Consider the following 27737-nt stretch of genomic DNA (forward strand, 5'->3'; position numbering starts at 1 on the left):
CCAAGTTTAGGTAAGTATATCTTATACCTTAGGCTGCTATTTACTCTTAAACTACTAATAATTCTCAAGAAATCTTAGCCGCTATAATTTTCTTTGTAAATTTGATATATTTACTACCATTCTGAATTTTTTCAAATTTTTCCACCCAACTGTTTAGATTTTAGGGGGACGACGACGCTCGATTTCAATGAAAATTTGCACTTTAAAGTTGAATACTTCGCAAACAGATCACTGAATAGAAAAACCCCCCAATTGGTTAGTTGAGAAAAAAATCACCCCCACTTTTCGTCTATGGGAGGTACCCTAAAAAATATACAGTGGTTGACATGTATATTGATATGTATATTCATGTCAAATGACAGCTTTTTAGTACCTACTAATGGTCTCTGAGCTTACCCGCGGACAGACAGACGGACAGACATGGCGAAACTATATGGGTTCCTAGTTGACTACGGAACCCTAAAAAGTTGATGAATCCGAATAGGCTCGTTGGTTTGGGAAACGATGTGGTTTGTGCCATGATTTTTAACAAACTTTCTATAAATTGGCTGCGGGCTAAATTGGCCAAACTCAAGTCCGCGGGCCACGAAAATGCAAGATTGATACTTAATTACTTACACACATTTCTTTTCGATCGAAATATGTTGTTTCGCGATGAACTCAAATATGATTTGCTTCTTTGTCTATAAATAATTTTAGTAGTCTGGGACCTCTAAAAGTAGTGGCCTGGCATCGAGCCAGACTTAAAAAACTTCGCCCAACTAAAATCTACTGGCCAGCCTTGTGTGGATGTATATTTTTGATGATTTTTGTATTGGCATTCTAAGGTAATGTTTCAAGAGTTTAGACTTGCAAGAAAAATCCTGCAAGTTGGATTTTTTCTTGCAAGTCTAAACTCGGCTTAAGCCCAATAGATGACGCCCTGCTATAATCTCTATGATATAAAATTAAATATACCATTGGGACTAAATTTTATAAAAAAAGATGTATTACATCTGATGGTCTTGATGACAGTTACTATAAACGACTATAGTACGTACCTATGTAAACTCTAAAATCAATAGATGGCACTGTGCGAGCAATCGTTGTCCTTCCAAATTGTTACCAAAGAATTTTTTCAAGCCAAACTCAAAGTCATTTATTTATTGCGTTTTATATTTCAAAAAATTGAACGGGCGTTATTTACAACAGTTGAGTTAAAACGGCATTAAGCTGTTTCTTATGCAGGCGAAGCCGCGGGGTAAGGCTAGTGTTTTCATAAAAGAAGTTATAAAAATTAAATAATTACGATGACGCTTAAACAGAGGACGAGAAAAACGAGAGACATTATCGGATCATCTATTTTGAGCAAGAGCAGCATGCGTATCATCATAATCATATATATGTTGTTACGCTATCGCATTGAATGTCCTGTAATGATGGTGTATTGTTTTATTAAATAAGTAAATAATATCACTCGTAGGACATCCACTGATGGACATTAAACCTCCTCCAGCAGTACGTGCATATAAAAAAAAAGAAATTCTCGTTTTATTCGTGAATATACTAAAAAAAACAAGTGAATTGATAACCTCTCCTTTGTAGAAGTCCGTTTAAAAATTAAACTCCAAGCGAAGTTAAATATTATATTTACTCAATACTGATAAAGACATCCACTGGTTTAGTTTTACTCTTATCATTAAATCGAAACCCTGGCAAGCTCCGAAGTACCACCGTTATCAGTTGGTAAACGATGTACCGAGATAGCGTCAGTATCTTGTTTTTAATTCGTAATATTATTATATAAATTATTAGTTAGACTACGTAACGGTAGTGTGTTTTAGAAGCGCGACGAAAGACCATTGAAAAATGTAAGTAGAATATTATTCTTGAACTTTTCTTAAATATCTAACTCGGCCATCCTGATTTTTGTTTTTATAAAATCTACGCTTAGAAAAATAACGCACTTCTAAAACAACAATGACGTAATTGTTTTTTTTTTCTAAAATTTCTCAATGAATGACAAAGGTCCGAAATCGATTATAAAAGAAGGTTTTCGCATATATCTCGAAAAGATGAAAAGCATTTAATTACGTCAATGTTTTACTAAAGGTGCGATAAATATTATATCTAGGACAAATCCCTTAATTTACACTTATTCACTCTTTAAAGGACTCGCGTATAATTTTTTGAAAGGTAATTTAAAACTTTTTTTGGAAAATTGGTCAATAACGAAGCCTAAAGGAATATGAAATTGTTTCTCCTACCTGTCTGATTTGAGCGCGTTAATAAAACAACTCGGACCATCATTTCATATATTCATGATCAGGTTCACCAACCACTTTAACTAAGGTAAGCTAAGTAAACTTTTTATACAGTGTGTTACCGGCACCCAAGCGTTTTTAAGGGAGGTTAAAGTAACGTATTTCTGTAACTTAACAATGACATTAAATTAATTAATAAACTAAAATTCAGACTTTGTTAACTTTCCAACAAAATTATAATTGCCAGCAATGTACAGCAACGTAAACTGACAAGTAATAATCAAAGTGTCTGTCGACTGTCATTTACACTTACTTGTCAATTTACTTTGCTGTAATCATTGCTGGCAATTATAATTTTGTTAGAAAGTTAACAGTCTGAACTTTAGTTTATCTATTAATTAAATTAATGTCATGGTTAAGTTACGGAATCGCGATCTCTTTAGCAATCTTATATTTCTTTAATTGTAAGATTTTTTTTGTTACCTTGCACGTGGAGGAATGCCGTTTAAAAATGTGTTAAGATAAGACTAATGATAGGACGGTGAACCCTGACCCACCGTGATACAGTTTTCACTAGTACGGGGGTCAGTTGACGCTTAATTGCCTTTGGATTTTACCATGTTTATAATCAAAAGAATGTAAGTAGAATAAGCACTTTTATTGGATAAATAAAATATTTGTAAATGAACTAAAATAATTTCCTTGCTCACCCGCGACCTTACGATAGCTAAGCTTATGCAAAATATAAAAATCAAGGTAGTTTTGAAGGACGGTTAAAAAATTTATTAAAAATTTGTGGGTAGTTTTGTTTTGTTTCATAAAACGTATGTGGGTACTTGGGGAGTTACAACGGTGGTTGTGGTTCGTTAGTCTAACAACTGGTAGCATGGTGTACGGTTGTGTCACTCTGAAGATGAGCTCTGGTTGAGTTCGAAACGCGTCAGTGTAGTGTGGTGGTGGTGATAGATGGGTTTGTGTGATTTGTGTGTGTTCTTACAGTGTGGAGGTGGAGGAACTGCATGAACACGCATATTTTGCATAAGCTTAGCTATCGTAAGGTCGCGGGTGAGCAAGGAAATTATTTTAGTTCATTGATATGGACCTCCGCAAAGTAACGCCTGATTCAATAAATTATTTAAAATATTTGTATTTGTACAGAAATACGTTACTTTAACCTCCCTTAAAAAAAACCTGGCTGCCGGTTACACACTGTATTTTTAGTAGGTGTCATCTCATACTCGTACATATCAGTTTGTAACAAAAGTTAACAAGCCAATTAGGAAGGCATATTTATCCGTACAGTTGACGGCTTTTCTAAAGCATTACTAATAAATAAGATGTTTTAAATTGAACTCAGAATATTTCAGCAGATGTGTTTACTTGACTGCACATATTTTACAGCACCCCTGTAAATGTTGACACATGTTTACATCGATGTTCAAAGTCTACCGCGTGAAAGCAGGTGGTAGGACCTTGTGCAAGGTCCGCCCGGATTGCTACCACCATCTTGCTCGCTAATCCTGCCGTGAAGCTGTAGTGCTTGCACTATTGTGTTTCGGCGTGGAGAGTAAGACAGCCGGTGAAATAACTGGCACTTGAGGTATCCCATCTTAGGCCTCTAGGTTGGCAACGCATCTGCAATGGTGTTGCAGATGTTTATGGGCGGTGGTGATATCATACCATCAGGAGACCTACTTGCTCGTTTGCCATCCAGTCAAATAAAAAAAAAAATGTGACTACTTTTCGATTTGAATCTAAAATTCCTTTATGCAGTAGTCAAACTTTATGCAGTAGTGCAGTAGCCGAAATATTCTGGATTAAATTTGGAACAACTTATACTTCTAAAGTGAATTTAATAAAGCTACAGTAACTCATAAAAAAATTGACAATGTGTTTTTTAGGGCGGACGCTATCGAAGTCATAACTCTAGTTCTGGAGCTGATATGGACGCTCATAAGGGTGCACTTCGAGAACATTCGCTGCATCTACAGGGTGTTCGTGCCCAATGAGCCTAAGGACATCCGTGGGGAGATTACTATTGTAAGATATATTAATCAAAAAAATCATAGCAATACTTTACTGAGCTGGCGGGCTGACACCACGGAAGACAATTTTTGGTCTCCTTAACACCTTAAACAAGCAGATTTTGCTCTTTGAAAAAAGTGAGCAAATGGAATTTTTACAATCTTTCTTTAGCTGAGCATTACGATACTATTGAAAGTTACGAAATTGATTTCGGTGTCGTAATGAACATTACGATACTGCCGTGTTCATAATAGAATCCAAAGTCAATGTGATTGCCAATTCCGTTATGTGTATTTTTGCACATAATTGATTTTGGCACATACCTATGACTTTTAAATTGAATGCCAAAATCCATATATCAAAAAAATGCACATAACGGAATTGGCAATCTCACCGACGACGCAATGTCGTAATGCTGGTCATTATCTATGGTTTTTAAACGCATAATGGAGGATTTACTATTTGGGTGTAGATAAAATACACTGTAAGTACTCTGTCTATACTTCTAGATCACCGGCGCTGGTCATGGCATGGGTCGTGAGATGGCTCTTCGCTTCGGCAAGCTGGGTGCCGTCGTCGTCTGCGTCGATATTAACCCCAAGGGCAATGAAGAAACTGTCAAAATTATCAAGGATAATGGCGGCAAGGCGCATAGATACGAGTAAGTACCTACACTCGGCCTGTGGGCACAGGTTAATATAATAAATAAATCGACATCGATTGCTTCGCACGCCTAAACTATTCGATCTGGTAGTTACAATTTAAATTCCGGGATTTTACAAAATTCCCCTGGGAATTCCCAAAATTTATATCGTGCTCTTCTTGGAGGTTTTGGAACAACTGTCAAAAATTTAAAAACTCTAAACCCAGCGGTTGTTATTTCGAGCTTTTATCCCTATCCCATAGGAATATCGCCATAAAAAGTGGCCTATGTGTTATTCCAGACGTCCATTATGAAACTGTATTATGAAACTGTATTATGAAACTGTCATCGGGAAGAACCCTCTAGATTTAGATAGCTACTCTAAGGTAAACGTCCGAGTGCCCAACACGCTACTGACCAATAGACCCTGCTTTTTAAAAGAAACTTTTTTTCAGCTCCAAGGGATGGAAGACTAGAATATTGGACGTTGTTTTCCACTTGATAACTCTCTACTATCATATGTTAGGTCTTGATAGGCAGGAAATCCGCCAGATGGACAGTACAGATCCTAAACGTTTTTTTTGAAGTACGATATCTTACAATTTATTTTAATTAATTAAAATTTCCAGATGTGACGTAACTGACCGCGCTGCAGTATTCAACCTAGCAGAAAAGGTGAAAAAAGAGGTCGGAGAGGTGTCTATTCTGGTCAATAATGCCGGCATCATGCCTTCCCAGCCCATCTTGCAGTGGACAGAACCGAAGATCAAGTCTACCATCGATGTCAACCTAACTGCTAACCTATGGGTAAGTCATGGGTTACAAAAAGCTCTAACTGCTTATTATGTTTCTGGAAGCGTAGTAGTTGTTTAAGTAGACAGCCTTTGATCTGTATCCTCTCAAACAAGATCGCTGGTTTAAAGCAGTTCAAACCCCACCTTGCACCTTTAAATTATTCAGAATTCAAGATGTGACAGTAACAATACTTTCTAACAATATTAGCCAACGCTTTAGGTGAACGCACCTACGGGCTTGTTCAGACAGACTCGTGGGCAAAACACGCGCACTCGTGTAGGTGCATGTGGAGTAATGTGGACGGAACGAAATGTACTAGCCTCTGGGTATCTCATGATCGCGCTAAACGAAACGCGCGAGTATAAATAAATCATGCCATCTGGACAAGCTCTTATGCGTTCGCCGAACTTGTTTCAAAGTACTTCGACCAAGGAATATCGTCTACACATTAGCCTGTCCGCCGGATGCGCCATATTAAGGTGGTTGCAGCTGTCGGTCGACAAAGTTTAGCCGATTATCTTGGTTGACTTAATATAAACATCATCATCATATCAGCCGTAGGACGTCCACTGTTGAGCATAGACCACCCCCCATACTTAATATAATGCCGTTTCACAATAAAATAAATCATCGCAAGGAAACCGGCACAGCTGTAAACCAATTCCATGTTGTGTCAGAAGGTCTTTATCCGCACTACGTCTGCGTGGGAACTACTCAAGCTCTCTCATTCGAGAAGGGACGCGTCCTACAGTGGCACTTATATACGCCAAGGTGAGCTGATCTGCCTAATTTTTTCTATTTAATTCCTTCAGATGATCCAAGCTTTCCTGCCATCGATGAAGGAGCGCAACCACGGGCACATAGTGGCCATGTCGTCCATGGCTGGCCTCATCGGCTTCAAGAACCTGGTCCCGTACTGCGGCACCAAATTTGCAGTCCGAGGCGTCATGCAGGCACTGGAAAACGAATTGTACGAAGAGTCCAATGGCAAAAGTAAAGTTAGTATAATCTCTGAAATGTTCTGGATACTATACAGACCGATGTCTATAAATTATTTCGGAATATTTCAACATGTTATTGGGTTGAGTGAACAGAACACTCCTGTAAAGCATTTGAATTTTCGACTCAAAGTGTGGTCGTGACTTTGCCGCGGTACATTTTGAACTCGATCACTGGAAACTATTGGCATCCACAATTAAAAAATCTCGTAAGATATTTATTAGGTTGTTCAGTCGAACTAATCCAAATATCTGCTGAAATATTGTAACTGGAAGATATTACATATAAGGCGGAATTTGTTGGTCTTCTGGTGTGTAAGTATGTTTCACGTATATACGGTGCCGTAAAAGGGGGTTACTTTAAAATGCAGGGGCTACTTTGGAAAACAGTTTTTACGCCATGTTTAGATCATCTTTGGCAGTGAAATACCTACCTTCAAAAATTACCTAACTTTTTACTTCATTTTCTCAATCGAGCTATGAATATTTGCGTTTTTATAACCATTTTAAATCTATCAAAGTAGCCCCAAAGTTTCCTAACGTAACCCCGGTTTACGGTGGTTAGAAACTTACGTCGTGTGTGTCGTCTTAGTCGTCGTTGTGTAAAGTTGATCCCAATCACATCTCATAATCATCATGTTTTCACCCCTTGCTTATTTCCCTTCACGATTTTTCTTATTCAGGAATCCCATCCAATTATTATAGTTTACCAGAGCATAAGCAAGTCGAATTTGCACTTTTTTCCGTTTCTTTACTAAAACCGCTATTAAAAACAAGTTGACGTAAAATAAAATGGGAATTCTAAATGTGTGATTTGAAAATGATCCTAACTGTAATTAGAATATCTCCATTTTCAAAACTTCTTGTTTTATCAATGTCATTAAAATGAGATTTTTTTTTTCAAAGATTAAATTCACCACGATCTGCCCTTACATGGTGAACACGGGACTCTGCAAGAACCCTCGCATCCGCTTTAAGGACCAAATGAAGATGGTAGAGCCAGGTGACGCGGCTGATCAAATCATTGATGCTATGAGGAGAGACATAAATGAAGTTACCGTCCCTAGCAACTTGCATTATTCGACCAGGGTAAGTAAACATCGTTGAAAAGTTGAACAACAAGTTGACCCACATTTAAATTTTGAATTGACTTACTATTGTGAGATTTGTGATAATTAGAATATCGCTAGATGGCTTTAGCATCGAGTTCTGTTTGACATTCGTGTTAAATATATCTGGGATTGGGATTGATTTATTTCATTACTAATCTTGCAAGACTATTTAAGTATATCGGATAAGGCGCTGTCATCGTTCCTCCATCATTAACTGCGATGCGATCAAAAACTCATTGTGTAAACGTATTTACAGAGGAGGATAACACAATTAATCGAATAAGTTGGTCATAGTTACGCAATTATGAATTATAATTATCCTTAGGAGAGTTATAGTTTAATTAATTAATTACCAACTCTACCTTTCCTTATTGCGTCTTTTAGAATTAAAAATAAATCGGAAACTTTGATTGAAGTTTACGAATAAATTTAAACCAATAATAACATTATTACTCTCAAAGAAGATAATAACGATATTTTTAATATCCATATTAACTTAATTAAAATGTAACAATTAATGAACTTACCTATTTAAGTTTTTTTTTTCAATTTGGCCATTAAGTTTATGACCATGCATACAGATAACTTTTACAGTATGTACAGACCACATAAGTTACAAGTGCTAGTACTCGTAAGTTGAAGAGAAAGGTGATAACATTTTTTTTTATTAAAAATTCATGTCAACAATAATTTTCTTTTCAGTTCTTCGGTTATCTGATAGCGCCGAGTGCGGCCAGGATAATGAACTCGTTCGTTGATGCTGGTGTGGAGGCCCACGACTAAGCTATATACTGATTTTTAGGGTTCCGCAGCCAAAAAAACATATAATTTGATCCTGTCGTTCATCTCTCTATTCGTAATTCGTATGTCAGAGACATATACTCGAAAACTAAGAAAAATGAATAAATATTGACAGTGGCTTCTGTAAACCGCTACGTACATTATTTTTTACTTAGAATATGTATAAATTTGGTGCCTAAATATTGGCAGGGCTTATGATCTTTTTGAAAAATTCTCTAATAACTACGGACCCCTCACTTTGCTGTTTTTATGTTGTTTTACTGTAGGTTTTTTTTTATTATTATATTAAATAAACTAATTTTATTATAAATCTTCTCTACATTTATTGCACCCTACTAATTTATGGTAAACTAGTTCCAGTCCGCGGTTTTGCTCCAATGGATGTACATAGTAAAATAAATTTAAGTATAAACTTTGTTTGTTTGTACTTATTGTAGAGGGAACTAACTAGTGGACCCATTCAACTGATTTGATTAATACAGTGTGTTACCGGCAGCCCGGTTTTTTTTAAGAGAGATTAAAGTTTCGACGAGAAAGATGGACAAACATACAAACACACAAACAAACACACTTTCGCATTTATAATATTAGTATGGATTTAAAAAACATTACAATTTATCCAATTACACGACTAGGTTTCAAACTATCATAGCTAATACAATACAATAACTTAAAAATATGTCAACTTTCATCATCAAAGACATCATTAACCTGTCCTCTCCCAGAGGCACAAATTTGTGCCCAAATTCCTTTGATCCTGTTATCCTGGGAGATGACAGATTAATATATAGTAACATTGGTTCTGTCATTCCTGCTACCTTTTGTGTTTCAGTGTAACTAACATAAAATAATTAATAACTTTTTATTATCCTGTTTGAAATAATGAGGAAACCTGTAGTAGTCAGGTTTTAATAAACATAAAATTGTACGACATTTATCGGAGAAATCTTGATTGACAATGACATGAAAGGAGAAGTAAAGTTAGAGGCTGACGAGGAAGGTGGTTGCAGCTTTTAGCAAATAGTTCATATCACGTCACCGTTATAAATAAGTCTCGGCGTTAGTGTTGTGTATCGGTGTGATGGGGTGACAAATAAAAATTACCAAGTGCGGGTAGTTCGTGATACGAGTGCCGGTACTATTTGTGATCAAGTGCGGGTAGTTCGAAAGACTCGCGCTGCTAGGCAGACTTGACACCCTACACAGTCTACTCGTGACCACGGCCACTGTATTGTGGTCGTAACGTCGAAGTAAATATTACTCGTATTTTTAGCGTGATAAGTCCTGTTTGTGGTATTTTGACTATAATACAGTAAGGGTCATCCAAATTATGATAAGTGTAATCTTATCAATTGGCTGGACATTCTTCACGACAACACGACGTGTACTTACGAATACAAGAACTCAATGTAGAATATATATATAGGTATATGTAGGGTTTATACATATAGGGTTTCTGGAGTCGTGATCAACACCAAACCTAATCGAGTTTAGGTTAATAAAGTTTCGTAACGTCTGTAATTAGTGAGATTAGTGTTCAATATCTACTTATCACTCTATCCATCATGTTTTTTTTCACCGAAATCGCTAAATCACCGAATGTTCGGCAAAGTGGTACATTTTTTTTTATATATAGCATAGTCATGTATGAGTTAAGTGTTAAATGAGTTATTTTTATGAGGTACAGTAAGGCTTTATGTTTTCATTGACACTGTAGCTTTATTTCCAATAACAGCAGATAAAAAAGTTGGTTATTAATGAAAATCAAAATATAAGTATGATCTTTACATAATATAATCGATCAGGTCTTTATTATGAAAAATTAAGGAAGTTTTTTGTTATAATCAAGAGTTTAATTAAATTGATTAGGTACAGTAGGTACATATTTAAAAAAATAAATTTTCTAGTGTCTACTTAGCAATATTTATTATGCCGAATATTCGTATTCGGTGAAACCCATGTTCAGCCCATCTCTAATTTTTATATAAAATATTTATCGTGTGAAATTCGTATTAGTAGCACTTCAGCAATGTTCATTAAAAACAAAATACGAATGAAATATACCTAGTCTTCTAGAGCCTTTCTTAGTAGTGACCTTTCCACCTTGCTCTGTTGCTACCACACATGCATGATTCACACAGATCCACTTCTAACTATTATAATGGTGATTTTCCACCGGCGAGGCAAGACGAGAATTGAAATTTGTATGCACATTTCAATCCTCGTCTCGCCTCGCCAGTGGAAAATCACCTTAAGTTCATTCTCAAATTTAAAACAAGAATACAACCGGAATGACGTTCAATTCAGATATTAAGTAGGATATGCGGTGACCACACAGCGCAAAGAACAAGGTAAGGTACCAGTACCCGTCACTGTCCCAATAATCGGCACCTTTAATCTTATATCATTAACATAGAGATGACAGCAGGGTATCATCTACTGGACATTAACGTGACGAGCACTCGGACGTTTACCTTAGTTGGCTGCATTCGGCGAGCGACGGCTGCAACTGCCTAGTTACAGTTATATTTTAATTACCGTTATCACTAAGGTGCTATATTCGCGAGTTTAACAGTGCTATCGATCAGATGTAAAATTGTTGTCTAGATAGCGCCGATTGCATTTTGGGATTCCTTAGTCAACTATAGAGGAATCAACCAATGAGGGCTATCGCGTATGAATTCGCCGCTAGAGGCGCTAGTGTAGTGTGAGGTCTCCGAAATGTCAAATCTCATAGTTTTTGGGTGAGCTACGCGGGTTTCTTTATAATTACAATAATTTTGGGAATATTTTGCATTACCTGAAATTAGTTTTGGCAATTATGCGATAAGGGGCAATGAATGTCTGTGTTTTGAGATAGTTTTGTCTTTCGAAAACTTTTGTCCTCCCTTTTTTCCGAACAAAACGGGACTACGCAAGACTGTGGTTGCTCGATATTTTTATGGCACGGTTTTAACATGTATTAAATATGATTTTAATGTAATCTTTGTTTTCACGCCCGTAATAACAGACTTTGAAAGCGACACTTAAAAACCTCACGCAACAGTGGCGCCATCTAGAAATACAAAAAACGATAGCCCTCATTGAAACAATTACTTTGCTCACCCGACAAGAGGCTGTATTGCCTAGCGTTTCTGAAGCTCGTGATCGCAATCAAATGACAGTTTTTTGTATGCGAAATCAGTCATTTGCTTAGATGATTGGTCACCAATCATTCATCTAAGGTCATTTGATTGCGATCGCGAGCTTAAGACATGTTAGGCAATATGGCATCTGAATTTGTTTTGGACGATAGTTACTTTATTGACCGATAGGTGTCGCTGTACTTAAAAATAACCTAGATAACGTTTGACTGACTGTAAAACCATAAGATTGTTGAATGATTGAGGATTAAACGGATTGGCATAGCAACGGTGTTTGATGTAAACAAAGTGGTCCTTCGAGCCGGATTTGCAATTTGCTTTTTGTGGGTGAGCAAAGAAATTGCTTCAGTTTATTGATATGGACCTCCGCAAAGTAACGTCTGATTCAATAAACTCTAGGAATCGTTATGGTATCGTATATGTTTGTCCCTTCTTCGTTTCTGGGATAAGTTTACGAAATAATAATATAATCATTATTTAGTTTTTTTTTTATTCAACTGGATGGCAAACGAACAAGTGTGTCTCCTGATGATAAGAGATCACCACCGCCCATAGACACCTGCAACACCAGGGGATTGCAGATGCGTTGCCAACCTAGAGGCCTAAGATGGGATACCTCAAGTGCCAGTAATTTCATCGGCTGTCTTACTCTCCACGCCGAAACACAACAGTGCAAGCACTGCTGTTTCACGGCAGGATTAGCGAGCAAGATGGTGGTAGCAATCCGGGCGGACCTTGCAAAGGTCCTACCACCTGCAAAACCTGCACCTGCCTGATTATTTTTGTTACGGTAACAGTCCTCCCCTCTTCTTATATTTTTTTAAAAAGCCTTTTTTTACTTGCTGTGTTAGATTGGGTTAAATCTTGGACATCTAATTTAACCTACTTTCAGTGGTCGTGGTTCGGTGTACAGTGTCAGCAAAAAATATATATTAGGAATTATTACTTTACGGTCGATACCTATTAATTTAAATTAAAGTAACATATATATGTAAAATTTGTTCCTTACTGCTGTCCATTGTAAAGGTTGCCTGGAAAAGATCGTTCTAAAGCGATAAGTTCGCCTATTGCTTGCCTTAGAAAATCTCTATGTATATACCTACCTGTGTTTTCTGTAACTGTGTTGGTATGCAATAAAGAGTTATTGTATCGTATTGTGTTATATTGTAACGTATCCACTTTTCAACGTAGGTATTCTTACATTCAATTTTATCGGTCCAATAAAAGCGGTATGTACTGAACCCTTGGTACGTAAATCCAACTCGTGATTTACTCCTTCTTATACATAAATGCATAAAGTTGCATTTAAAAATGATAGTGTGTTATAAAAGCAGGAGCGAGAGCCATTGAAAAATGTGAGTAAAATTCCCGAATGCATGAATCGGCCATTCAGCTTCTTAAGGTTCAATAGTCAAAATGCTTAAGCTAGTAAAGCTGTAGCTAAAGCTCTATAAACTCAAAGATACACATACATATATACAGATAGACATATAGTCTGGCTTATAAAAGATGAACCTGCACAACCGCGGCAAATTAAAAAAAAATGCAGATGGTATTACCAATTTATCATCATAGAATAAGTAATAGTGCAAGTACAAAAGCTTCTCTGCCGTAGAAAAGTGACGATTGGGCATAAGAATCGTGCCTAATTTATGCTTCTCTGTGTCGCATGCCTATTGGACAATAAGTAATTATGTAATTACTTATGTATGTTGAAAATAAAAAGGATAATACGAATATTTTTGAGAAAAAGTGAATCTTAGGAACCTCAATTGTATTGATCAGTTCTGAAAGGGGTATTAGTATCAAAATATTTTGCCATGCAAATTCGGTCACCGCATCTAAACACTCTTTTTTTCTGTTTGAAAAAGGGTTCCCTCCCTGCTTGTTTTTGTTTGGATTTGCTTATTATGGTTTAAATAAGTAATCTGTGGCACACCACTTTTGATTGTTTCGTCCATGTTTCGCAGTAAATTTTCAAAAATTCAACAAGTCGACTTAGGGATCTTTAAAAAACGAGCCTACCAGTTCCTAAAAGGGTCGGCAACGCACCTGTGATTCCCCTCGGGTGTCCATGGGCGACAGTGATCGCTCTCCATCAGGTGACCCGTCTGCACGTTTGCCCCCTCTTATATAAAAAAAGTCACAGAATAGACAATAGTACTAGCTGATGTGTCTGTTTTCTTATACTCTTGTCTGTTTTTCCATGACATTTGAAAAATGTTGCCACTCAAATAATAGCTGGGTTCAGCTTTCATTAGCCAAACTATATTAACATTACATAATGTGATACTTTCAGGGCGGACATAGTGGAAATCATTACATTAATTCTGGACTTGATATGGTTGGCCATAAAGGTGCAAGTGGAGAACATTCGTTGCATCTACAAGGTTTTCGTGCCCAACGAACCCAAGGACATTCGCGGGGAGATTGTTCTCGTAAGATATTCCATTGTTAAATACGCAAGGTGTCTCAAAATTGAGTAGTTTCCTGGATAAAAAAATGATTCTATGCACTAAACTAACTACATGCTGAAACGAATTATGAGATACGTTGTATATGGTAGTATTACTTATTTAGTTTAATATGGTAGAAATTATAAATTAGCTGCTGGGCGGCTAAGAAGACTAGAAAGGTAAATGTAGTTCTGCTAAAGTAAAACAGCAATTTTTTGGCAGTGCTAGCAGGGGTTGAATTCATTATGGCATAGCTAATATAGGCTAGAGTATTAACATTACCGTCTCATAGCAGACAAGTTTTCGAAAAACTACCTACTCGCCCTTACGCATTCGTAGTATACTAGTGTGAAACGCAGCGTTTCCACCAATAATGTGCGAGAATGTGTTGCGAGGGATGAGTTTTTCATTAACCAATAGAAAAGCTTTATTTACACATCCACGCACAGCACATCTCTGGTGGAAGTAAATGAAGCGTTTCTATTGGTTGATGAAAAACATATTCCTCGCAACACATCCTCGCACATCTCTGGTAGAAACGCTGCTTAATAGGTGTCAAATCGCAACTATTTATTTACTAAGAATAAAACGATTTTTTTTTTGTATATTTACTAGTGCGGCGTCCTACCTACCAGCAACTATCAAATGTGCGGGGGCGGCGGCAGACGCCCGGGAACGCCTCAAGGTCACAAAATATAGCTGTCTTGGCGCCCAATATCATTTCTTTGCTTCTAGACTCTAGGTCCTTGGGGTAAGGGTGCGCTGGAGCTACACAGGGAGTTCAGCAATAGGTTAAGAGAGGCAACAAGCAAACCATGCGCCGGCAGCTTTCTCGCGCAAAGAAACTCAATCGCAGTTCAACGCGGGAATGCTGCCTGCGTGATGGGCACCATGCCAAGAGGCCCACTTTTCTTTTTTAGTTATTTCAATTTAATAGTAGTTTTAGTCCTACGGATATTTTGTATTTTCTTAATATTTCTTAATAAATTATAACTAGTGCTCTTACACTTATAGATAACTGGTGCCGGTCATGGCTTGGGCCGCGAGATGGCTCTTCGCTTCGGTAAGCTCGGTGCTGTAGTTGTAAGCGTCGACATAAAGCGTGAGGGCAATGAAGAAACTGTCAAAATTATCAAAAATAATGGTGGCAAGGCGTATAGCTACGGGTAAGTACCTACATTTAAGGTAGAAAAGGGATGACGAATTAATCCGACGTTCTTTTTTGAACTATTGAAACACGATTCTCTCACAGATTGTGAATGGCAGTAGCAGGTATCACATACTTATTTGCTAACTCAATCGACCAATTAAGATAACTAAAACCAGATGGTCCCAAAGGAAGAACAGCGCCGTTCGCAAGACCGGCAATTTTGCTGATTTGGAACCATTTCGTGACATGTATACAACTTTTTAAATTTGAATTTATTTTTGTTATTTCGTACTTTGTCACGAATAAATGTTTTTTTTCTTTCTTTCTTAAAATCTAATTTTGCAGTCAAGTTTCCATGACTATAATAAAGTGTTTTAATCTAGAGTCGGACTTGAAATTATTGTTTTATGGTGTTACCTAAGGACACTACTTATTAGAGAAATAAATATACGCCCAAAATGAGATTATTCGTGATAGAAGCATATCAAAACTAGTTGCTAGTAGCTGTTGCCTAATATGAGGGTTAATATGTGATACAAAAACAATGATTATAAATTACTTACCAATAGGTACTTTTCCTTGTATTGATGGCAAAAATAAAGAAATAAAGAATTATTTCAGATGTGATGTAACTGACCGAACAGCAGTGTTTAACCTTGAAGAAAAGGTAAAAAAAGAAGTCGGAGAGGTTTCTATTCTGGTAAACAATGCTGGAATCATGCCTTCGCAGCCGATCCTGCTATGGACCGAAGAGAAGGTCAGATCTACCGTCGAAATCAACTTCATTGGACACATTTGGGTTAGTCACAAGGTTATTTAGGAATCAGTAACTAATGATTACGCTTTTTATTTAATTTATACCTACTTATCTTCTTTAGATGATCCAAGCGTTCCTGCCATCAATGAAGGCGCGCAACCACGGACACATAGTAGCCATATCGTCCATGACTGGTCACGTTGGTCTTAGGAACCTGGTCCCGTACTGCGGCACTAAGTTCGCAATCCGAGGCGTCATGGAGTCGCTGCAAACTGAGTTGTATCAAGAGTCAAACGGCAATAGTCAAGTTCGTTTAATTTTTTAATTGTTGTTTTACTAGTATATATTAATACTTTATTAAGTGGCTCTATTTCTCTCACAGCTGCAGCTCCTTTTTTTGTCTTACTTTTTTTGTAAAATACAGTGAAGATAGCGAGAAATTAGAACTTGTGCTTATAGCATAATTCTAATTTGCATTAATAAACGGATCCATATGTTTATTTTTTTAGATTAAATTCACTACGATCTGCCCATACATGTTGAACACGGGACTCTGCAAGAAACCTCGCATCCGCTTCCAGGACAAGATGAAAATGGTGGAGCCTGGTGATGCGGCTGATCAAATAGTCGATGCTGTGAGGAGAGACGTTCTGGAGATCAGTATTCCTGGCAACATGCATTATACGAACAGGGTGAGTAGATTAGTTTGTTGAACTCACATTTCGATATTGAATCATCTTTCGTAATAAATTGTAAGAATTCAATTCTTCGAAAATCTTTTTAACCTCTTCATCGCCACAAAACAAATGAACGCCATAGAAAAATCAGCGACAAATCAACTTGATTTTTAATTCCATTGCAGAAGGATTCATTTTGAGTTGAATGTTGGTCATGTATAGATGACCGTATAGTGTGAGGCATTCCATTGGCTGTCACGACTGGATGACTGGCAGTGAAGAGGTTAACATTGATGAGATGTAATCTCTGACCATTGCATGACAGTTGTTAGGTAAAGATATTAGGAAGTTAGAAGTGGTTGACGTCGGCAAGGAAATTGACAATCTTATTAAAGATGAAGATGATTCATAATCAGTCACTCTTAAAATATAACTAATGATTCTCATAATAGATAATAAATTTATTACTAATCCTCTCTTTGGAAACTTTGGAAGGGAACAGTGAACTTGCTATTGTTTCTACCTTCAAATATTAATTTACAATAATTTATTTTTCAGTTTTTTGGCCGTCTTATATCGCGATCTGCCGAGAGACTGATCATCACATACTTCGATGCCGGTGTTGATGCTCACGACTGAGAATACTGACTGATATTTTATTTTACTGTAGGTATGCAGGTTTCTAAAATTGTGATATCAAATACAGTATTTTATGTTTGGAGCTTTTCTAAAGAGTTTTACCCTGCTATTTTATTACAACTGATTGGAGTTCCGCAAGGATCTGTCCCTGGCATTACATTGTATTCCCGGTACCTAAGCAGATTTCGTCGAAAAAAAAATCAATGACAAAAGAACAAATTATCATTTAACAAGTTCAAACAATGTAAAAGTTGAAAAAATGTTTAACTGTGTAATTTAATCACGGTGAATGCTACTTTAATAAATCATTAAGACCGCATTGACAAGCCTATTTTAATATTATAAATGCGAAAGTTTGTGAGAGAGTGAGTATGTCTGTTACTCCTTCACGCTGAAACTGCTCGCCGGATTTAGATGAAATTTGATATGTAGATAGCTGGACATCTGGAATAAAACAAAGGCTACCTTTTATTCCGATATTCCAACGGGATAGGGCAGTTAATAATAATAACAATCAGCCCCGCCTTCGGCCCCCGCTACCGGTGGTGTAGTGCGCCGCATGCGATGGACTCATTCCATGAATGTTAATTGCATGCGCGCCTACTATAGGGCTACGAGAACCTCGTGAAGGCCGAGAAGGACAAACTCAGCAAGTACCTTGACTTACATATTTACAGTTAAGGGATAGGGATAAAATCTCGAAACAACAACCGCTGGGCTTAGATAGAGTCATGAAATTTGACATGTTTGTTTTTAATGTAACGTCAACGAAAACCACGATTAAATTTTAGGGAATTCCCATGGGAATTTTTTAAAATCCCGAAATTTCAGTTCAGTTGGTGGATCTAATGATTTACGTGTGCAAAGCCGCGGGTAAACACTAGTATAAAATATGACCCCATTTGTGATATGACCATAATGCAGCTAATCCATATTCAATATTTTGTCCATGTAGTAGCCAGTTTTTGTTACCATATCAATATCTAAGAAATAACTTCAAATTAGGTACTGAAGCAAGATAAAACTATTATCTAGATTCATAAAACATACTGATACGATAACAGTTTAAGCGACTGTTATAGTTAATATACCACGAAGTAGGTATAAGTACTATACACACAGTAACAAAGCAAAACACTACAAATGGTCATATTAAATAATTGGTTGAATCAGGCGTTACTTTGCGGAGGTCCACATATCAATGAACTAAAAGAATTTCTTTGCTCACCCGCGACCTTATGATAGCTAAGTTTATGCAAAATATGCGTGTTCATGCAGTTCCTCTACCTCTACATTGTAAGAACACACACAAATCACACAAACCCATCTATCACCACCACCACACTAAAGGTACATCTGGTAGCATGGTGTACGGTTGTATTGCTCTGAAGATGAGCTCTGGTTGAGTTCGAAACGCGTCAGTTTAGTTTCTCTAACCACTAGGGAATCTGGTATACATAGGTCTAGTAAAATGTATCGTGTTATTTGCTTTAGTCTTCTTATATAATCTAATAGATAAGTTAAGGCGTGAAAGCGGACCAAACAGTCAAACTTACATTCGCGTTTATAATATATAGACAACAGGAGCGGGATAACACGAGTTACAGAGTATTTGAGATTGAGATTATATGTATTTAATGTATGTAATCGAGTTCTACGAGTTCTTGAGTGGAGACCACGGATCGGCAAACGTAGCGTAGGACGTCCTCAGACTCGGTGGAGCGATGATCTTCGCAGGGCGGCTGGCAAGAGCTGGATGAGAGTAGCCGAGGATCGTGCTCAGTGGCGTGCCATGGGAGAGGCATATGTCCAGCAGTGGACGAACATAGGCTGATGATGATGATGATGATGAATGTATGTAAATACTTTATTGTACATAAAACATAAAAATAATACAAAAAGAAAACAGCAAAACAAAAGAACGCATAGATATATTGAAGCGATGTTATGATATGAGGGTTCTTTTTTTCTTTTCGAAGTACGGAACTCTAAAAGGTTGTAAACCCAGATCTATCTTTATCTTTAGTACCTACTGTGATAAGTAAACACGTTTTTTAACGTTTTTGATGTCTCACACCATAACAGCAAAAGCTCTCTGAAGGAAGTGGTGTATTTAAGTGTTGAACCTAAGAAGCGGTGAAAAATGTAAGTACTTATTTAATTTTATTTAGTATTTAGTGGTTAGTTAACCTGACTACGAAGCTTGGGGTTCTGGATTAGGACGAAGGGTGTAAATAACATTTTCGCACCTCTCCTTCAGAAAAGTATCTTTTCCTCCCTGACGAGAGGGAGCAAAGTGCAACTTTTCTGTTCAAGGTTTTCTAAGTGTTTTATTGCAAATGCCATTTTTTGAAATTGATAATTGTAAAGCTATGCCATTTTCTATGCTGGTTGTTCTTTAATAATATGTAGAATTATTTTTTTCATGTTTCTTAATGCTCGGTGTGAAAAGTTGTATGAGCCACTCGGGAGCAAAATTATTTTCATCTTGGGCGTTAACACTTGAATCCCTCATTACGCTCAGGATTCTACTTTAGAATCCCTCGCTACGCTCAGGATTCTATTGCAGAATCCTTCGCTACATTCTGGATTCAATGTACCTCGCCGTAAATACACCATTTTGCTCCCTTGTGACACAAATAACTATTAGATCGGTCAGTATGGGAAAGTCTGAAACTATAAGACATACGAAGATCTCTTTTTCAGAACCATGTCATTGATTTTAGTAACAAGAAAAACTGCATTCATACATTTAAAAAAAAAAACTTGTACTCAGCTCGGAAATCGAACCCGGAAGTTTTGAAAAATAAAACTAACACTATTTCTATTTAGATAAAGCTATCCATTGTGTAGGTCATAAGCAGAAATGTTTCTATGAAACATGATGTTTAAAATGAATAAAAGGCATTTATATATTGTTTTCATATTAATTTATTTTAGTAGATGTTGAAGATGTCGATTATTTTTTTCATTACAACATTAAACTTGTTTAGGCGCGTAAAATTATTATTATTATTATTAACTAACCTGAAATTAACCTGAAGATACAAAATGCAATAGTAAGATCGTTACCTAAATGAGTTGAATATTGTATTGGAAAAAAAATGTTACTAAAATAAATTAAAGTGTATGAAAACAATGCATTTTATTCAGTTTACACATCATGTTTCATGGTAATAATTACTTCTTAAGACTTACACAATCGATACCTAGGTATCTAAACAGAAATAGTTTTAGTTGGATTGTACGAGGTTTATGCCATTATTGTTTCCTATTCGCGATTCTGCACAAAATAAACTCCACACAGCTGAATTTGATCACATGTGACCTTCACAGTCATTATTTATTTTTATTTTTCAAAACGTCCTGGTTCGATTTCTGAGCAAAGTAGGTACAAGTTATTTTTAAATGCATGAATGTAGTTTTTTATTGTTACTTAAATCGATGACATCGTTCCTAAGAACAGATTTTCGTATGTACTTTTCGCATGTAGTCTAAATGTTACATCCTGTATACTCGTATACCCACTAAAGACCACAAGAATTTCCACTTTGTCTTACTGGGCGTTATGTGAGCATGAAGAGACGCCTCGACGCCCATGTTTTCTTATCTGACCTGACCTGAGCCGTAATTATAAAACAAAGAGAATAATCCACCAATCCACTAATGGTTATTGTTACTATAGAGATCAACAGTGGCAGCTCTATGGCCGAACTTGCATCTTTCTCTATTAGTTATAGATTTATCAAAAATTTCATAATATAAATTCATCATCATCATCATCATCATCATGTCAGCCGAAAGACGTCCACTGCTGGACATAGGCCTCCCCCAAGGCTCTCCACTCAGACCGGTCTTGTGCTTTTCGCATCCACCGCGATCCCGCGATCTTAACCAGGTCGTCGCTCCATCTTGTTGGAGGTCTACCGACAGCTCGTCTCCAGGTCCGCGGACCAAATAATATAAATAATATAATATAATTATATAATATTATAATATAAATTAAAATATACAAAATAAATTTTATTTATCGATCTGATAAGTTGTGTATAATCTTAATGCCTGCGTTATCCAAATAACATACAAGGGATAAGAATTTATAAGTGAATGTTACTTATGTGTTATATCTACTACTGAATATTTATTGGGTATGCTTATGCCTTACCAAATTCGGGACTAGCTCCTATAACCCATGTCATATCAGCTTTGTTTGTCTTTGACACAAAGAGCCCTTTTGCTGAGGTTTGTTTCTGGTTTTTCTGTGCATCTATGTTTCAGTTTGTATTTTCGATATGGATTTTACGGGATGACCGTAAAAGTAACAAAATTTGGAGTTGAAATAAAAAAAGCGAGTACTGCTTTTCGCAACGTAACGTTTGGCAACCTGTTTCATTTCGCAACTTTTGATTTCGCAAACTCTAACCCCCTTATTCATAAAACTTAACAAGCCTATGTTAACTAACAAATGCTTTGTCCCTTTCTAACAAATACAAATGTCGAAGTGACAGATAAGGATAAACGAATTTTAGCGGCATTTTAACTAAAATAGGTTTGATTATCGTTTATGAATAAGGGGGTTAAACTATAAATATTTCAGGATTTATTTCAGGGCCATCGTGTAGAACCCTTTAGGTTAGGTTAGGTTAGTTTTATAAAAATACTGAATTATTTACAGTTTCTGAAATATTAAACAGTTGGGAAATGAAAAGTTGCGAAATGAAACAGGTTGCCAAACGTTATTCACCGAAACATTAGTAAACCAAAAAAAAGTACAAAAAGACTCCAAAAACCAATCTTAATTTATAATAATGCTTCAGGGCGGATGCAGTGGAAATCATAACACTAGTTCTGGAGCTGATATGGACGCTCATAAAGGTGCATGTCGAGAACATTCGCTGCGTCTACAAGGCGATCGTGCCCAACGAACCTAAGGACATCCGCGGGGAGATTGCTTTAGTAAGCATTTAAAATTTCAAGGTTTCTTTTTTTAATTTATAAATATCAGCAGACTTAACTAATGTTCGTCAACTTCAGGTCGAATGCACGTAGTCACAATCGACTTAAAGGTTGATTCGAAGACATCGCTTCGAGCAGCTACGGTCAACATTTTTTATGGGCCAGATGTGCTACGACTATACCTAATGTAACGCAGTCCAAATATTTCGATAAGTCATTATTTGAGTTTGCGTATTCCATTCTAAATAAGAGAACAATGCGTTTATATGAAGAGCTGAGAATATCAAGCATCAAGACATGTTTTTATAGGAATCAAAAAGAATGTTGGTTCTTTTAGGGCCTATGCTAGCTGAGGCTTGTTGCGCGAAGCTGGTGGAAGCATATTGAAAAATAGTACCTCCTCTCGTGCGACAGATTTTACTTGTACCGTACCGTTCATCCAGAAGTGCGCCCGTTCCGTGCACTCTGGCTAGTGTTTGTAGGATTTTATAAGTACGTAGTAGCGGTATGGTGGACGGTACGCGTAAAAAAGTGACGCAAGACGCACGTTGGTCACATTCAACAGTGTGTCAGCGTATTTGAAGCAGCGGTATGCTTTCGTTTATACTTTACATGATATAATATGGAATCAGTAGATTATCGGGTTGCATAGCATACCTAAGTTATTCGAATCGAGCAAATAACATACTTTCGTAATTATGACTGGCTAAAATAGGTACTAACATTCCACTATCGATCGTCATGCAATTTATCTAGAAAAGGATATAGAATATTTTTGATAAGAAACAAACCTACCTAGGTTGTAAGTTTGACAAAAACGGTACAATAGTGACAGGTTTCTAGCCTGTCGCCTACGGTATACCTTAACCTGCATCCTCAGTCGCCTCTTACGACCTAAATACCTACTACCAATAGAGCAAGTCAATTATTTTCTACGGAAAGAGAGTTGTTATAGTGCTGCTGCATAAGTAGCGTAGTAGAAATAAGCAACCTGAGATATGTATGCATAGGAAAAATTTGTGTCTAGATTCCTGTCCAGCGGTGGTGTAGGGGTTATAGCACGCAGCACGGATTGCTGAGGACCTGGGTTCGATTCCCAGCGCTGGTTTCTTTTTCTGGTTTTTCTGTGCATCCATGTCTCAGTTTGTATCTTCGATATGAGTTCTAACATAGTAGAGTGTGAGAAATATAGGTTACTAAGCAAAGTGCAGATGATTTCTAATCCGGGCTTGTCTATAAGCACTACGTGGATTCTCCGACCCTAAATGGTCTCCATCCTTGTGTGTTGTATTGTACTTTATTACAGACATAATGCTTTAAACCAAGCCGAGAATTCCCAGTTTTTGTGATAGTTGATTAACTATTTCAACATTATAATATAAAGTTCTTTTTTCATCGTTAATTTGCATTCCACATAGTAGATACATTTGGCATTTGTCTTTCAATTAAAGAGAAACACACACACAAAAACAACAAAAAACCGGCCAAGAGCGTGTCGGACACGCCCAAAATAGAGTTCCGTAGCCATTACGAAAAAATTAAGTAATATTTTTCTAAGGATTTCGTATTTCATACGGAATCTTCCATAGTTTAGGTATATTTTATACCTTAGGCTGCTATTTACTCTTAAACTACTAATAATTTTCAAGCAAACTTAACCGTTATAGTTTTCCTTGAAAGTTTGATATACTTACTACTATCCTGAATTATTTCAAATTTTTCCGCCCACCGGTTAAGATTTTAGAGGGGGGGACGCTCGATTTTAATGAGAATTTGCACTTTAAAGTTGAATATTTCGCAAACAAATCACTGAATCGAAAAATCTAATGGTTTTAAAAGACCTATCCAACGATACCCCACACTACAGGGTTGGATGAGAAAAAAAATCACTCCCACTTTACGTCTATGGGAGGTACAATAAAAAAAAATTTATTTTATTTTTTTATTGTACCATTTTGTCGGCATAGTTTACCTACATATATATCCGTGCAAAATAACAGCTTTCTAGCATTGATAGTCCCCGAGCAAAGCCGCGGACGGACGGACAGACAAACAGACAGACAGACAGACATGGCGAAACGATAAGGGTTCCGTTTTCGCCATTTTGGCTCCGGAACCCTAAAAAAATCTGCGCAAATAGCCAACACAAAAATTACAAACATGATAATAGTACCAACTCCGGAAGTGTCTAACGAAACGGCCGCTTTAGCATTATCGATTTGTACTTTATCTTATCGATTAGGTACGCTAGGAGTTAGATGTGATAATTCAGCATTCTCTGCAGATCACCGGCGCTGGTCATGGCATGGGCCGAGAGATGGCACTGCGCTTCGGCAAGCTTGGCGCTGTCGTGGTTTGCGTCGACATCAACGCCAAAGGGAATGAAGAAACCGTCAAAATGATCAAAGACAAAGGTGGAAAGGCGCATATATACGAGTGAGCTCAATATAAATTATTTAAGTAATAAATAAATATCATGGGACACTTGACATCAATTGACCTAGTCCCAAACTAAGCAAAGCTTGTACTATGGAATCGAACCAGGCTCTCTAACTACTCCGCCATCCGGTCGTCTGGAAACAAAAAACCTTCTGAGATGACCATTAATGGTCATGTTTTTTGGGGTCCCAAAAATGGGAACGTTTGCCCTGACTGAAAATAAAACCATTTCAGATGCGATGTAACCGATCGCGCAGCAGTCTTTAACTTAGCAGATAAGGTCAAGAAAGAAGTTGGTGATGTGTCAATTCTAGTCAATAACGCTGGCATCATGCCTTCGCAGCCGCTTCTGCTCTGGACTGAAAAGAATATTAGATCTACCATTGACATCAACCTTACGGCCAATCTTTGGGTAAGACTGATGTTACATTCTTTGAGAGACTGTTTATATTTCTACGTTAATCTTATGATGCCCTCACTTTGTTTGAGTGCCGTTATCCTATCATCATCATCATGTTAAATGATATTGTAACGGATAACTCACGTTTTAAACCGAGTTCAGCTCGACATGTCGACTTCGTCGGATCTTTCGTCGGGCAGTCGCGCGAGCAGAGCGGTGGGGCGTAGTGTGCGTGTTGCGGCAGCCGCCGAGTCGCGTGCTTCTGAGAAGAAGGGCTATGAAATAGCCCGCAACATGTCGAGCTGAACTCGGTTTAACACGTGAGTTATCCGTTACAATATAATTTAATATGAGCGAGTCTCACGGTAGTTATATGTTTAAACGTCCACTGTTGTTGGATATAGGCCTTAGGATATAGGCCCCATAGACCTCTGTTGCTTCGGTTGGAAGCAGCCTGCATCCACCGTGAACTCGCGGCTTTAACCAGGTCATCCGTCCATCTCGTTAGTGGACATCCTACACTGCGCTTTTCGATCCAGTCTCCATTCAAGAATCATTATCCTATGCCATATGAAATTGATGGTTTGCACCTATAACTGACTATATTACGATTGTTTTAGATGATTCAAGCTTTCCTGCCATCAATGAAGGAGCGCAACCACGGGCACATAGTGGCCATGTCGTCAATGGCTGGTCTTATTGGCTTTAAGAACCTGGTCCCGTACTGCGGCACCAAGTTCGCTGTGCGAGGTGTCATGGAGGCACTCGAAAATGAGTTGTTTGATGAGACTGAAGGCAACAGCAAGGTGAATTTGACTAAACATATTTGCTCTCAAGTTAACTCCTTTGCGAAACGCACATAGAAGACTCAGAGACTATCAACAGGTGATTGACGATTAATAACAACAATAAAATTGCGATGATTTAGCTTGGCGAAATCCAGTTTATCCCTTAAATTTTAAATTATCAAGTTTTTTGCCATCGGATATGTTGGAAAAGCAAATCGTCTCACCACAAAAGACTAACTACTAACGTGTTCATTATTTTTTATACTTATATTTCCCTGTTAATTTGCGCGTTATTAGCCAAAGAAAAAATACTATAATGGTATATACTTACTTCAAAGACATTTTATAACCAACCAACAAAAAGTTGGAAAACGCCCGAATTTGTCACTTCAAAGTTCAATATCTCAAAAACGGCTGAACCGATTTTGATAAAACATGACTAAGAACTAGCGTTACAAAACTTGCTTCCAAATAAAAAGCCTGTATTCAAATTGGTCCACCCGTTTAAGAGCTACGGTGCTACAGACAGACACAGACAGACAGATAGACAGACAGACAGACACACATAGCGGTCAAACTTAGAACACCCCTCTTTTTGCGTCTGGGGTTAAAAATCTGTACCGGTGAGCTGAATCTGGGCCATTATTTAATGTTACTGGTGAAATATAAAAGTTTATTTTTCCACCAGATAAAGTTCACAACAGTCTGCCCGTACATGGTGAACACGGGGCTCTGCAAGAACCCTCGCATCCGCTTCCAGGATCATATGAAGATGGTGGAGGCAGGAGACGCGGCTGATCAAATTATCGATGCTATGAGGAGGGACATACAGGAGATCAGCATTCCTGGCAGCATGCATTATATGAACAGGGTAAGATAAAAATGAAACTGGCGAAACCATTATAAATTATTGTAAAATTTGATTCCCAAAATAACATCTATCAGTGTTAGATAAATTAAATTGCGTTAACGCTGACGAGAGATTGGTCCTAACTTAAAACAATCAAAATAAAACAATAACAGAATTTAACGAAGAGTAGACGACAATAGATTTATAAATTAACCGCGGCTCAATTCCTAAAGCTTAACAGTCAACTTTGCGTGGGAAGCCATATTTCACCAAATAGATACTGTTAAGTAATTTTTCGAAAATAATTAATATAGCATTCTTGTAATTTCGAAATTTTGCTTGCCTTAATCGGGAATTAAACAATACTAAGTGTCATAAATGACACAGATCACAAATGTTATTTTGATAAAGTTTATTTTTATGAAAGGGATAAGATCGTAAGGATTTACATACTCCATAACGGCGGTTATAGGATACTGGACCTCCAAGGCCCATTAACCTAACCAAGAAAAATTTGGAAAACCCCGACTTCGTCACTTCAAAGTTCAATATTTCAAATAAAAAAACGCATTCAAATCGGTCCACCCGTTTAAGAGCTACGGTGCCACAGACACATAGCGGTCAAACTTATAACACCCCTCTTTTTGCGTCGGAGGTTAAAAATAAAGTAGGTAATACCTTAATTATATCAATCTTTTCCAGTTCCTCACCGCTTTTCTATCGCGCAGTGCCAATAGAATCATGAACACCTTCGTCGGAGCCAGCGTTGAAGCCCACGAGTGAAAGACAGACTAATTTATATTAGGTATTTTATTGTAGGTTAACAAATTGTTATTAAATAAACTTTCTTTGTTTATTTAGTTTT

General features: G+C 37.2%; 2 protein-coding genes across 2 annotated transcripts; both read left to right on the top strand.

Annotated features, from left to right (window-relative positions):
• The first annotated feature begins 1751 nt into the window (after positions 1–1751).
• LOC141438448 (17-beta-hydroxysteroid dehydrogenase 13-like) lies at positions 1752–8927 on the top strand. Its single transcript, XM_074102325.1, has 7 exons — positions 1752–1850; positions 4145–4283; positions 4778–4929; positions 5541–5718; positions 6519–6704; positions 7611–7793; positions 8519–8927. Coding segments are annotated over exons 1-7 (921 nt in total). The 5' UTR covers positions 1752–1848; the 3' UTR covers positions 8600–8927.
• Positions 8928–13058: 4131 nt separating this feature from the next.
• On the top strand, positions 13059–27733 carry LOC141438449 (uncharacterized). The gene is made up of 11 exons (XM_074102326.1): positions 13059–13115; positions 14060–14198; positions 15231–15382; positions 15988–16165; positions 16245–16430; positions 16633–16815; positions 24680–24831; positions 25069–25246; positions 25855–26040; positions 26711–26893; positions 27575–27733. Coding segments are annotated over exons 1-11 (1620 nt in total). The 5' UTR covers positions 13059–13113; the 3' UTR covers positions 27656–27733.
• The last annotated feature ends 4 nt before the right edge of the window (positions 27734–27737 follow it).

Source organism: Choristoneura fumiferana, chromosome 18, assembly GCF_025370935.1.
Source record: "Choristoneura fumiferana chromosome 18, NRCan_CFum_1, whole genome shotgun sequence".
Taxonomy (NCBI): Eukaryota; Metazoa; Arthropoda; class Insecta; order Lepidoptera; family Tortricidae; genus Choristoneura; species Choristoneura fumiferana.

Bases quoted from the DNA above. Each gene is read 5' to 3' on its own strand.
- LOC141438449 (XM_074102326.1), top strand. The intron at 15,383-15,987 runs GTAAGTACCTAC...GAATTATTTCAG, and splicing joins GGCAAGGCGTATAGCTACGG to ATGTGATGTAACTGACCGAA. The intron at 24,832-25,068 runs GTGAGCTCAATA...AAACCATTTCAG, and splicing joins GGAAAGGCGCATATATACGA to ATGCGATGTAACCGATCGCG.
- LOC141438448 (XM_074102325.1), top strand. The intron at 4,930-5,540 runs GTAAGTACCTAC...TAAAATTTCCAG, and splicing joins GGCAAGGCGCATAGATACGA to ATGTGACGTAACTGACCGCG. The intron at 6,705-7,610 runs GTTAGTATAATC...TTTTTTTCAAAG, and splicing joins AGTCCAATGGCAAAAGTAAA to ATTAAATTCACCACGATCTG.